At 60.0% G+C, this 13,154-nt stretch overlaps 1 protein-coding gene across 1 annotated transcript; it reads right to left on the bottom strand.

Moving 5' to 3' along the window:
* Positions 1-2,516: 2,516 nt before the first annotated feature.
* On the bottom strand, positions 2,517-12,570 carry LOC135441318 (tapasin-like; the record flags this gene model as incomplete). Its single annotated transcript, XM_064700860.1, has 6 exons — positions 2,517-2,628; positions 3,501-3,629; positions 6,219-6,481; positions 9,533-9,760; positions 11,916-11,943; positions 12,396-12,570. Coding segments are annotated over 5 exons (814 nt in total), but the record flags the coding sequence as incomplete, so codon positions are not given.
* Between the last annotated feature and the right edge of the window lie 584 nt (positions 12,571-13,154).

The raw sequence follows: 13,154 nt of genomic DNA, 5'->3' as shown, positions 1-13,154 counted from the left end.
TCCCCTCACCTGCCACATGCACGGTGACCTGAGTGGCACATCCTCATGCCGTGTGTGTGTCACCAGGCAGCTGAGCTGTCCCCAATGTCCCAAACCCTGTCCCCTCACCTGCCACGTGCACGGTGACCCTCAGTGGCACATCCCAGGCCACGTGTGTCACCAGGCAGCTGGAACTGTCCCCAAACCCTGTCCCCAATGACCCAAACCCCATCCCAGGCATCCCAAATGACCCAAACCCTGTCCTCAATGTCCCCAATGTCCCCAAACACCATCCCTGATGTCCCCAGGTGTCCCCAGTGTCCCAAACCCTGTCCCCAATGTCCCCAAACCTGTCCCCTCACCTGCCACGTGCACGGTGACCCTGAGTGGCACATCCAGGCCACGTGTGTCACCGGGCAGCTGTAGCTGTCCCCAAACCTGTCCCCATGACCTAAACCCTGTCCCCAGATGTCCCCAATGTCCCAAACCCTGTCCCCTCACCTGCCACTTGCACGGTGACCCTCAATGGCAAGTCCCAGGCCACGTGTGTCACCAGGCGCTGGAGCTGTCCCCAATCCCATCCCACATGTGTCCCCAGGTGTCCCAAACCCTGTCCCCAATGTCCTCAATGTCCCAAACCCTGTCCCCTCACCTGCCACATACACAGTGACTCCTCAGGGGCACATCCCAGGCCACTGTCACCTGTGTCACCAGGCAGCTGGAACTGTCCCCAATGTCCCCAATGACCCAATGTCCCAGTGTCACCAAACCCCATCCCAGGTGCGTCCTCAGGTGTCCCCTCACCTGCCACGTGCACGGTGACCCTCAGTGGCACAACCCAGGCCACGTGTGTGTCACCAGGCAGCTGGAGCTGTCCCCAAAGCCTGTCCCCAATGTCCCCAAACCCTGTCCCCTCACCTGTCACCTGCACGGTGACCCTGAGTGGCACATCCTATGCCGTGTGTGTGTCACCAGCAGCTGGAGCTGTCCCCAATGTCCCAAACCCTGTCCCCTCACCTGCCACGTGCACGGTGACCCTGAGTGGCACATCCATGCCGCGTGTGTCACCAGGCAGCTGGAGCTGTCCCCAATGTCCCCAATGACCTAAACCCTGTCCCCAGGTGTCCCAAATGACCCAAACCTGTCCTGTCCCCAATGTCCCAAACCCATGTTCCCCTCACCTGCCACCGCACGGTGACCCTCATGGCACGTCCCAGCCACGTGTGTCACCAGGCAGCTGGAGCTGTCCCCAAACTGTCCCCAAGTCCCATCCAGGTGTGTCCCCATGGTGCCCAGATGTCCCAGGCCGCGTTTTCACCAATGGTCCGCCCAATGTCCCAAACCCTGTCCCCTCACCTGCTACCTGCACAGTGACCCTGAGTGCACTTCCCATGCCAGCGTGTGTCACAGGCAACTGGAACTGTCCCCAATTCCCTACCAAATCCCCCCTGTCCCAATGACCCAAATGTCCCAAGTCCCAAATTCCCAATGCCCACCAGGTGTCCCCTCACCTGCACCTGCACAGTGACCCTCAGTGGCATGGCCCTCCACGTGTGTCACCAGGCAGCTGGAGCTGTCCCTCCAACCCATAGGTTGCCCCAATGACCCCAAGTGTCCCCAAACCCGTCCCAGTGCCGTCCCAGCCTGTCCCCTCACCTGCCACCTGCACAGTGACCCTCAGTGGCATCCCAAGCCTGTGTGTCACCAAGGCAGCTGTAGCTGTCCCCAATACTCAAACCCTGTCCCCAGTGTCCCCAGTGTCCCAAAACCCTGATGTCCCCTCCTACCTGCCATGTGCACAGTGACCCTCAGTGGCATATCCCAAGCCACGTGTGTCACCAAGCAGCTGAGCTGTCCCCAATGATCCCCAGTCCCAATGTCCACCAGTGTCCCCAAACCCTGTCCCAGTGGTCCCCAGTGTCCCAAACCCTTCCCTATGTCCCAAGTGTCCCAAACGTGTCCCCTCACCTGCCACCTGCACAGTGACCCTCAGTGGCCAGTCCCACGCCACGTGTGTCACCAGGCAGCTGGAGCTGTCCCCAATGTCCCCAATGACCAAACTCTATCCCCAGGTGTCCCCAGTGTCCCAAACCCTGTCCCCAATGTCCCAAATCCCTACCTCCCACCATGACCCTCAAACTTCCTGTCCCCAATGTCCCCAATGACTCAAACCCTGTCCCCTCACCTGCCACGCACGGTGACCCTAGTGGGACGTCCCAGGCCACTGTGTCACCAGGCAGCTGGAGCTGTCCCCCAATGTCCCCAGGTGTGTCCCCTCACCTGCCACCTGCACAGTGACCCTCAATGGCACGTCCCACGCCACGTGTGTCACCAGGCAGCTGTAGGTGTCCCCCGCTGTCCCCTTGGCCACGCTCAGCCCCGCGCTCCGGCTGAAGGTGCCGTCGGCCGCGCGCCGGTGCCCCGAGCTCCAGCTCAGCCCCGCGCCGCTGTCCCCAAGGGTGGTGGCACTGTCCCCAGGGGCGGTGGTGGCACCCTCGGGTGTCACCGGGCGTGGCCGCGGGTCCCCCCGGGCCTGGCGCTCCCAGCGGATCCCAACGTCCAGAGGGAAAAACCCGACGGCGTCACAGCGGAGCCGGGCTGGGACCCCCGGGGACAGCACGGAGGGGAACAGGGACACCTGGGGAGGGGCTGGGACAGACAACGGAACCAGTTAGGGACACTGGGAGGGACTGGGGACAGACAGACGACAGTTAGGGACACTGGGAGGGACTGGGATGCTGGGGCAGGGACACCTGGGGACAGCACGGAGGGGACCAGGGACACCTGGGGAGGGGCTGGGGACACGTTAGGGACATGGAACGGTTAGTGGACTGGGAGGGCACTGGGGACAGACAGACCAGACCAGATAAGGGACACCATGGGATGGGAGACTGGGAGGACTGGGAATGGACTGGTGAGCTGGGCTGGGACACCTGGGGACAGAAGGGACAGGAACGAGGTGGGACACGAGAGGACCTGGGACTGGGGCAGGGAAACGGAACTGGGATCGGAAGGGAGGAGGGACTCGAGACGACTGGAGGAGGAGGGCTGGGACAGGACGGGGAAAGGACAGTTAGGACACTGGGAGGGACTCTAGGGGATGAGGACGGGGACATGGACACGTTAGGGACACTGGGAGGGACTGAGGAAGGGACTGGGAGGGACTGGAGGACTGGGTGGACATGGGGACAGCAAGTTAGAGGACATGGGAAGGGACTGGGAGGACTGGGAGGGAATTGGGAGGGACTGGGAAGGGCTGGGGACATGGGGACACCCAGTTAGGGACACTGAGAGGGACTGGGAGGGATGGAGGATGGGAGGGCTGGGACTGGATACTGGGAGGAACTGGGAGCACTGGGAGCTGGCCCTACTTGAAGCTCAAGGCCCAGTTCAACCAGCAGCTCGAGGTACTGGGAGCACTGGGATATCCTGGGAGGAACTGGGAGGAACTGGGCACAGAGAGGGGCACTGGGACATACGGGAGCCCCGCCCAAGCCCCGCCCACCCCTGCCGGCACTGACCAATCACGTTCAGGCGCAGCACCTGCTGCAGCTGCCCGAGGGGCGTGGCCACGGAGCAGACAAGGAGCCGTCATCGGACACCGAGAGCGGCGGCAGCTGCAGAGAGACCTGAACAGCGCCCCCTGGCGGCTGGGAGGAACAGAGAGGGACTGGGATGGACTGGGAGGGAACTGGGATTGACTGGGATAAACAGGCATGGACTAGGAGGACTGGGAACAGGAGTTCCATACCCACAGCGCCACAGCCCCCCTAGCAGCAGGAGGACTGAGCCTATCCAGTTGTACTGACGCCCCCTAGCGGCCAAGAGGACCAACGGCGCCTCCGGTGTCCCCACATGGAACCACAGCCAGGTTCTGTGGCTGCGAGGGCTGGGAGGGGATTGGGAATAGGGCTGGAATGGATGGGAGGGACTGGGAACCGACTGCTCTGTACCCACAGTGCCCCCTAGGCCAGGAGGAGACCCAACTCCCCCTCCCAGTGGCGCACTCCCGGTGTCCCTCACACGAACCGCAGCCGGCAGGGTCCAGGACTGGGGAGGTAGAACTGGGAAAGGGCCACAGGTGAGGATAGACTGGAAGCTGGGAAACGGAAGTGTTCCATACCCACAGCACCCCCTAGTTGCCAGGAGGACCGAGCCATCCAGTTGTACTGACGCCCCCTAGAGGCCAAGAGGACCAACGGCACCTCCCGGTGTCCCCACATGGAAATGCAGCCAGGTTGTTCTGGCGGGAAATGCTGGAGGGACTGGGATGGGTCACTGGGAGGGGATGGGAACCGACTGTCACTGTGACACCCCACAGTGCTCCCTAGTGGCCAGGAGGACGAGCCTGTCCACCCTTACTGGCCCCCCTAGCGGCCGGGAGGACCAACGGCACCTCCCAGTGTCCCCACATGGAACCACAGCCGGGTTCTGGAATGGACTGGGAGGAACTGAAAGCCACTGAGATGGACTGGGAGGGGACTGGGAATGAACTGGGAGGAACTGGGAACCGGCTGTTCCATACCCACAGCGCCACAGCGCCCCCTAGTGGCTGGGAGGACCGAGCCTATGCAGTTGTACTGACGCCCCCTAGAGGCCAAGAGGACCAACGGCGCCTCCCGGTGTCCCCACATGGAACCACAGCCAGGTTCTGTGGGCTGGGAGGGACTGGGAGGGGATTGGGAATGGACTGGAATGGACTGGAAATAGACTGGGAGGGACTGGGAACCGGCTGTTCCATACCCACAGCGCCCCCTAGAGGCCTGGAGGACCCAACCTCCTCCCTCAGCTGCGCCTCCCGGTGTCCCCACATGGAACTGCAGCCGGGTTCTGGGGACTGGAATGGACTGGGAAGCCACTGGGAATGGACTGGGAGGGAACTGGGAATGGACTGCGATAGGGAGTGACTGGGAATAGACTGGGAATGAACTGGGAGGAACTGGGAACCGGCTGTTCCACACCCACAGCGCCCCCTAGTGGCTGGGAGGACTGAGCCCATCCACTTGTACTGGCGCCCCCTAGCGGCCAGGAGGACCAACGGCGCCTCCCGGTGTCCCCACATGGAACCGCAGCCGGGTTCTGGGGACTGGGAGGGGATTGGGAATGGATTGGGAATGGACTGGAAGTCACTGGGAGGGACTGGGAACCGACTGCTCTGTACCCACAGTGCTCCCTAGTGGCCAGGAGGACCGAGCCTGTCCACCCTTACTGGCTCCCCCTAGCAGCCAGGAGGACCAACAGCACCTCTCGGTGTCCTCACACGGAACCGCAGCCGGGTTCTGGGAACTGGAATGGACTGGGAGGAACTGGGAACCGGCTGTTCCACACCCACAGCACCCTCTCGTGCCTGGGAGGACCGAGCCCATCCAGTTGTACTGACGCCCCCTAGAGGCCAAGAGGACCAACGGCGCCTCCGGGTGTCCCCACATGGAACCGCAGCCGGGTTCTGTGGGCTGGGAGGGGATTGGGAATGGACTGGAAGTCACTGGGAGGGACTCGGAATGGACTGGAATGGACTGGGAGGGACTGGGAATGGACTGGGAGGAACTGGGAATAGACTGAGAGGAACTAGGAACCGGCTGTTCCATACCCACAGCGCCCCCTAGTGGCTAGGAGGACTGAGCCTATCCACTTGTACTGGCGCCCCCTAGTGGCTGGGAGGACCAATGGCGCCTCCCGATGTCCCCACACGGAACCGCAGCCGGGTTCTGGAATGGACTGGGAGGAACTGGGAGGGAACTGGGAATGGACTGTGATAGACAGGGAGTGACTGGGAATAGACTAGGAATGAACTGGGAACCAGGGGTTCCATACCCACAGCGCCCCACCGCCCCCTAGTGGCCGGGAGGACTGAGCCCATCCACTTGTACTGGCGCCCCCTAGCGGCCAGGAGGACCAATGGCGCCTCCCGGTGTCCCCACATGGAACCACAGCCGGGTTCTGGGGACTGGAATGGACTGGGAAGCACTGGGAATGGACTGGGACGGAGTGGAAGCCACTAGATGGACTGGGAATAGACTGGGAATGAACTGGGAGGAACTGGGAACCGGCTGTTCCATACCCACAGCGCCCCCTAGCGGCCGGGAGGACTGAGCACATCCACTTGTACTGGCGCCCCCTAGCGGCCGGGAGGACTGAGCACATCCACTTGTATTGACGCCCCCTAGCGGCTGGGAGGACCAACAGCACCTCCCGCTGTCCCCACTTGAAACCGCCACCCCTCCCCTGTGTCCCCTCACCTGTGTCCCCGCTGTCCCCGGGGGTGTCCCGGCGGTGTCCCCGTGCCCCCCCAGCAGCAGCAGCACCCCCGGCGCCGCCTCGGTGACGCGGTTGGCGGCCGAGTCGAAGGCCAGCAGGCGCCGGGTGGCGCCGTCGCGGTGCCGCAGCCACTCCAGGGTGAAGGGGACGCCCGGGGCGGGGGGGGTGAAGGAGCAGTGCAGGGTCTGGGGGGTCCCCAGGAGCCCCCGCAGGGTCGGGGTCAGCGTGGAGATGGCCAGGGAGGCTGCGGGGACAGGGACGGGGTTAGGGGGGGACAATGGGGACGTTTGGGGACATTGGGGCATTTGGGACACTGGGGGGACACTGGGGACAATGGGAGCAATGGGGGGATTGGGGATGTGAGGGACAATGGGGACACTGGGGACATGGAGACAATGAGGGGCACGGGACATTTGGGCGGGCTGGGGGGGCATGGGGACATTGGGGACAATGAGGGGACATTGGGGACATTTGGAGGGGCATGGGGACATTGGGGACATTTGGAGGGGCATGGGGACATTGGGTACATTGGGGACATGGAGACAATGAGGGGACATTGGGAACGCTGGGGACATTTGGGCTTTGGGAATATTACAGACATTGAGGACAATGGGGACATTGGGGACACAGAGACAATGAGGGGACATTGGGGACATGGAGACATTGGGGACATCAGGGATATTAGGGACAATGGGGACAATGGGGACATTTGGGAGGGCTGGGGGGGCATGGGGACATTGGGGGGATTGGGGATGTGAGGGACAATGGGGACAATGAGGGGACATTGGGGACAATGGGGACATGGAGACAATGGGGACATTGGGGGCAATGGGGACATTGGGGCATTTGGGAGATTGGGAGGTGGGGGGACGTTGGGGACATTTGGGACATTGGGGTATTTGGGACAATGGGGGGATTGGGGATGTTAGGGACGATGGGGACAATGGGGACAGTGGGGACAATGAGGGGACATTGGGGACATTGGAGACATTGTGGGACCATGGGGACATTATGGCATTGGGGACAATGGGGACATTGGGGACATGGGGAGACACAGATGACACACAGGTGACAATGCCCACATGTCCCCCCCCTCACCGTTGACCCTGGCCATGTCCCCCCCCGTCCCTTCCTGCAGCAGCACCGTCCCCTCCCTGCGCGGTGTCCCCAGGTGACAGTGACACAGGTGACAATGACACAGGTGACAATGACACACACAGGTGACACACACAGGTAACAATGACACACAGGTGACACAGAGGTGACAATGACACACACATGACACACAGAGCTGACAATGACACACAGGTGACAATGACACAAGTGACAATGACACACACAGGTGCCACCCACGTGTCCCCCCCTCTCACCGTTGACCCTGGCCGTGTCCCCCTCCGCTGCTGTCACCTGGTGCAGCAGCACCGTCCCCTCCCTGCGCGGTGTCCCCAGGTGACAATGACACAGCTGACAATGACACACAGGTGACATTGACACACAGGTGACACACACAGGTGACAATGACACAGGGGTGACAATGACACAGAGGTGACAATGACACAATGACACACACAGGTGCCACCCAGGTGTCCCCCCTCTCTCACCGTTGACCCTGGCCGTGTCCCCCTGCGCCGCTGTCACCTGGTGCAGCAGCACCGTCCCCTCCCTGTGCGGTGTCCCCAGGTGACAATGACACACAGCTGACAATGACACACACATGACAATGACACACATGACAACGACATGCAGGTGACAATGACACAGGTGACAACGACAAAATGACACACAGGTGATAATGACACAGGTGACAATGACACAGGTGACAATGACACAGGTGACAATGCCCCACGTGTCCCCCCCCCTCACCATTGACCCTGGCCGTGTCCCCCTGCGCCGCTGTCGCCTGGTGCAGCAGCACCGTCCCCTCCCTGTGCGGTGTCCCCAGGTGACAATGACACACACAGGTGACAATGACACACAGCTGACAATGACACAGGTGACAATGACACAGGTGACAATGACACAATGACACACACGTGACACACACAGGTGACAATAACACACTGGTAACAATGACACAGGTGACAGTGACACACACAGGTGACAATGACAATGACACACACAGGTGACAATGCCCCACATGTGTCCCCCCTCTCTCACCGTTGACCCTGGCCGTGTCCCCCTCCGCCGCTGTCACCTGGTGCAGCAGCACCGTCCCCTCCCTGCGCGGTGTCCCCAGGTGACAGTGACACACATAGGTGACAATAACACACAGGTGACAATGACACACACAGGTGACAATGACACAGATGACAATGACACAATGACACACAGGTGACAGTGACACACACAGGTGACAGTGACACACAGGTGACAATGACACACAGGTGACACACAGGTGACACACACAGGTGACAATGCCCCACATGTCCCCCTCTCACCGTTGACCCTGGCCGTGTCCCCCTGCGCCGCTGTCACCTGGTGCAGCAGCACCGTCCCCTCCCTGCGCGGTGTCCCCAGGTGACAATGACACAGGTGACAATGACACACAGGTGACACACAGGTGACAATGACACACAGGTGACAATGACAATGACACACAGGTGACAATGACACACACAGGTGACAATGACACACAGGTGACACACAGGTGACACACACAGGTGACAATGACAATGACACACAGGTGACAATGACACACACACCAGTGACAATGACACAGGTGACACACAGGTGACACACAGGTGACAATGCCCAGGTGTCCCCTCTCTCACCGTTGACCCTGGCCGTGTCCCCCTGCGCCGCTGTCACCTGGTGCAGCAGCACCGTCCCCTCCCTGCGCGGTGTCCCCAGGTGACAGTGACACACACAGGTGACAATGACACAGGTGACAATGACACAATGACACAGGTGACAATGCCCCACATGTCCCCCTCTCACCGTTGACCCTGGCCGTGTCCCCCTGTGCCGCTGTCACCTGCTGCAGCAGCACCGTCCCCTCCCTGCGCGGTGTCCCCAGGTGACAATGACACACACAGGTGACAATGACACACAGGTGACAATGACACACAGGTGACACACAGGTGACAATGACACACACAGGTGACAATGACACACACAGGTGACAATGACACACAGGTGACAATGACACAGGTGACAATGACACACAGGTGACAATGACACAGGTGACAATGACACACACGTGACACACAGAGGTGACAATGACACAATGACACACAGGTGACAATGACACACAGGTGACACACAGGTGACAATGCCCCACGTGTCCCCCTCTCACCGTTGACCCTGGCCGTGTCCCCCTGCGCCGCTGTCACCTGCTGCAGCAGCACCGTCCCCTCCCTTTGTGGTGTCCCCAGGGCCAGCAGCCACCAGCGCGTGCCCAGCCCGGGGTGGCAGCGCGGGGACGGCCCCGGGGGCGGCGGCAGCAGCGGCTCCGTGGGGCTCAGCTCGCACCGGGGGGGCGCCCCCGAGGGACCCCAGAAACCCTGCAGGACCCCCAGGGGATCTGGGGGGGAAAAGGGAGGGGGTGAGATACAGGAAATTCCCAAAAAATATCCCAAAAACCACCCAAAAAACCCCAAAATCACCCCAAAAATCCCCCAAAATTGCCCCAAACACCCCCCAAAAATACCCAAAAATCCCCCCCAAAATCCCCCAAAACTGTCCCCAAATCCCCCAGAAATCCGTCAGCACCCCCAGAGCGTCTGGGGGGGAATGGAGGGGGTGAGATACAGGAAATTTCCAAAAAAACCCCAAAACTGCCCCAAACACCCCCAGAAATCCTGCAGGACCCCCCAGAGCGTCTGGGAGGGATGGAGGGGGTGAGATACAGGAAATCCCCAAAAATACCCCAAAAACCACCCAAAAATCCCCCAAACACCCCCCAGAAACCCTGCAGGACCCCCAGGGCGTCTGGGGGGGATGGAGGGGGTGAGATACAGGAAATTCCCAAAAATAACCCAAAACTGCCCCAAAAACACCCCAAAAACCCCCCAAAAATCCTGCAGGACTCCCAGAGTGTCTGGGGTGGAATGGACGGGGTGGGATACAGGAACTCCCCCAAAAAAACCCAAAAATAACCCAAAATCCCCCCCAAAAATCCCTCCCAAAAATACCCCCAACACCCCCCAAAATACCCCAAAATCCCCCCAAAAAATATCCCAAAAATCCCCCAAAACTGCCCCAAATACCCCCCAAAAATCCTGCAGGACCCCCAGAGCATCTAGGGGGGAACGGAGGGGGTGAGATACAGGAAATTCCCAAAAATACCACAAAACTGCCCCAAAAATACCCCAAATAGCCCCAGAAATCCGGCAGGACCCCCAGGGGGTCTGGGGGGGAATGGAGGGGGTGAGATACAGGAAATTCCCAAAAAATACCCCAAAACTGCCCCAAAAATACCCCGCAAAAATACCCCAAAACTGCCCCAAAATTCCCCAAACACCCCCCAGGAAATCCCCAAAAATACCCCAAAACCGCCCCAAAAAATCCCCCAAAACTTCCTCAAACATTCTCAAAAATTCCCCCCAAAACTGCCCCAAACACCCCCCAGAAATCCTGCAGCAACCCCAGAGTGTCTGGGGGAGGAAAAGGAGGGGGTGAGATACAGGAAATTCCCAAAAATACCCCAAAACAGCCCCCATAATACCCCAAAAATGCCCCAAACACCCCAAAAATCCTGCAGGACCCCCAGAGCATCTAGGGGGGAACGGAGGGGGTGAGATACAGGAAATTCCCAAAAACTGCCCCAAAAATACCCCAAAACTGCCCCAAACACCCCCCAAAAATTCCCCAAAATACCCCAAAACTGCCCCCAACACCCCCCAGGAAATCCCCCAAAACCGCCCCAAACACCCCCAAAAATTCCCCCAAAACTGCCTCAAAATCACCCCCAAATTCCCCCAAAACTGCCCCAAACACCCCCAGGAACTCCCCTAAAAATACCCCAATAATACCCCAAACACCCCCCAAAAATACCCCAAAAATATCCCAAAAATCCCCCAAAACTGCCCCAAAATCCCCCCAAACTGCCCCAAAACCACCCCAGAACACCCCCAAAAATCGCCCCCAAGAACCCCCCAGAAACTGCCCACAAAATCCCCCCAGAACCACCCAAAAAACCCACCAAAAAAATTGCCCACCAAAAATCACCTCTAAAACCCCCCAAAAATCGCACCCAACCCCTCCAAAATCCCCCCCAAAACCCCCCACAAAACCCCCCCCAAAATCCCCAATTGTCCCCAAAACCCCTCAAAAATCACCCTGAAACCCCCCCAAAAGCCCCCCACAAATCCCCAAAAAATCGCCCCAAAACCCCCCCAGATCCCTCCAAAAAATCGCCCCAAAATCCCCCCCAAAACCCCAAGAAATCGCCCCCAAAACCCTCCCAAAAATTGCCCCCAAATCCCCTCAGAATGCCCCAAAACAACCCCAAAAATTGACCCCACTCCCACCTCCCAGAACCCCCCAAAATCGCCCCCCCAAACTCCCCCAAAAACCCCCAAAAAACTCCCCAAAAACCACCCCCAAAACCCCCTCAGACCCCTCCAAAAAGCCCCAAAATTGCCCCCAAAACCCCCAAAAATTGACCCCGAAATCCCCCCACCGAAACCCCCAGAAATCGCCCCAAAATCCCCCCCAATTGGGTGGGGGTCTCTCACCGATGACATCGAAGGTGTTCTGGGGGTCCTGGGGGGTCTCGGGGTGTGGGGGGGCCCCAGAACCCCCCAAAATTGCCCCCAAAAATGCCCCCAAATCCCCCTTAAGACCCCCCAAAATGGCCCCCAAAACCCCCCAAAAAACTCCCCAAAATTCCCCTCAACCCCCCAAAAATCGCCCCCAAAACTCCCCTAAATCCCCCAGAATCCCCCCGAATTGGGTCGGGGGTCTCTCACTGATGACGCCAAAGTTGTTTTTGGGGGTCCCGGAGGGTCTCAGGGTGTGGGGAGGCCCCGGGACCCCCAAAATTGCCCCAAAAATGCCCCCAAATCCCCCCTTAAGACCCCCCAAAATTGCCCCCAAAACCCCCCAAAAAAACTCCCCAAAATTCCCCTCAAAACCCCCCAAAATCGCCCCCAACTCCCCCAGAAATCCCCAGAAATCGCCCCAAAATCCCCCGAATTGGGTCGGGGGTCTCTCACCGATGGACGTCGAAGGTGTTCTGGGGGTCCGGGGGGGTCTGGGGGGCGGGGCGCGGGCCCCGGGGCTCCCAGGAAGCGGAGCAGGGACCCGCGGGGGGGGGGGCGCCGGCCGGTCCAGCGGGGGCAGCGCAGGGGGGGGGGGTCCCCAAACCGGACCTCCAAATCTGGAACGGACCTGGGGGAGGGGGGGAGAGAAAACAGGGGGTTTGGGGGGGTCCTGAGGGATTTTGGGGGTCCTGGAGGAATTTTGGGGGTTTGGGGGTTGGGGAGATTTGGGGAGATTTAGGGAATTGGGGGGTCCTGGAGGGATTTGGGGGTCCTGGAGAGGTTTGGGAGAGATTTGGGGAGATTTTGGGGGTCCCGGGGGGATTTTGGGGTAAAGTTTGGGGAGTCCTGGGGAATTGAGATTTTAGGGGGATTGTGGGGGGTCCTGGGAAGGTTTTGGGGAATTTGGGGGGTCCTGGGGGGTTTAGGGACATTTTAAGGGGGGTCCTGGAGAGGTTTTGGGGGAATTTGGGGGATTTGGGGTGATTTTGGGGGGCCCTGGGGGGGTTTAGGGACATTTTAATGGGGGGGTTTGGGGGGGTTTTGGGGGAATTTGGGGGATTTTGGGGGGTCCTGGGGAGGTTTTGGGGGAATTTGGGGCGTCCTGGGGGGGTTTTGGGGAGAGTTCGGGGGGATTTGAGGGGTCTTGAGGGGATTTTGGGGGATTTTAGGAGATTTGGGGTGATGTGGGGGGAATTGGGGGGCCCTGGGGGG

The sequence above is a fragment of the Zonotrichia leucophrys genome, unplaced genomic scaffold (assembly GCF_028769735.1).
Source record: "Zonotrichia leucophrys gambelii isolate GWCS_2022_RI unplaced genomic scaffold, RI_Zleu_2.0 Scaffold_238_79931, whole genome shotgun sequence".
Lineage (NCBI taxonomy): Eukaryota > Metazoa > Chordata > Aves > Passeriformes > Passerellidae > Zonotrichia > Zonotrichia leucophrys.
This window is presented reverse-complemented; position numbering and strand designations above follow the sequence as displayed.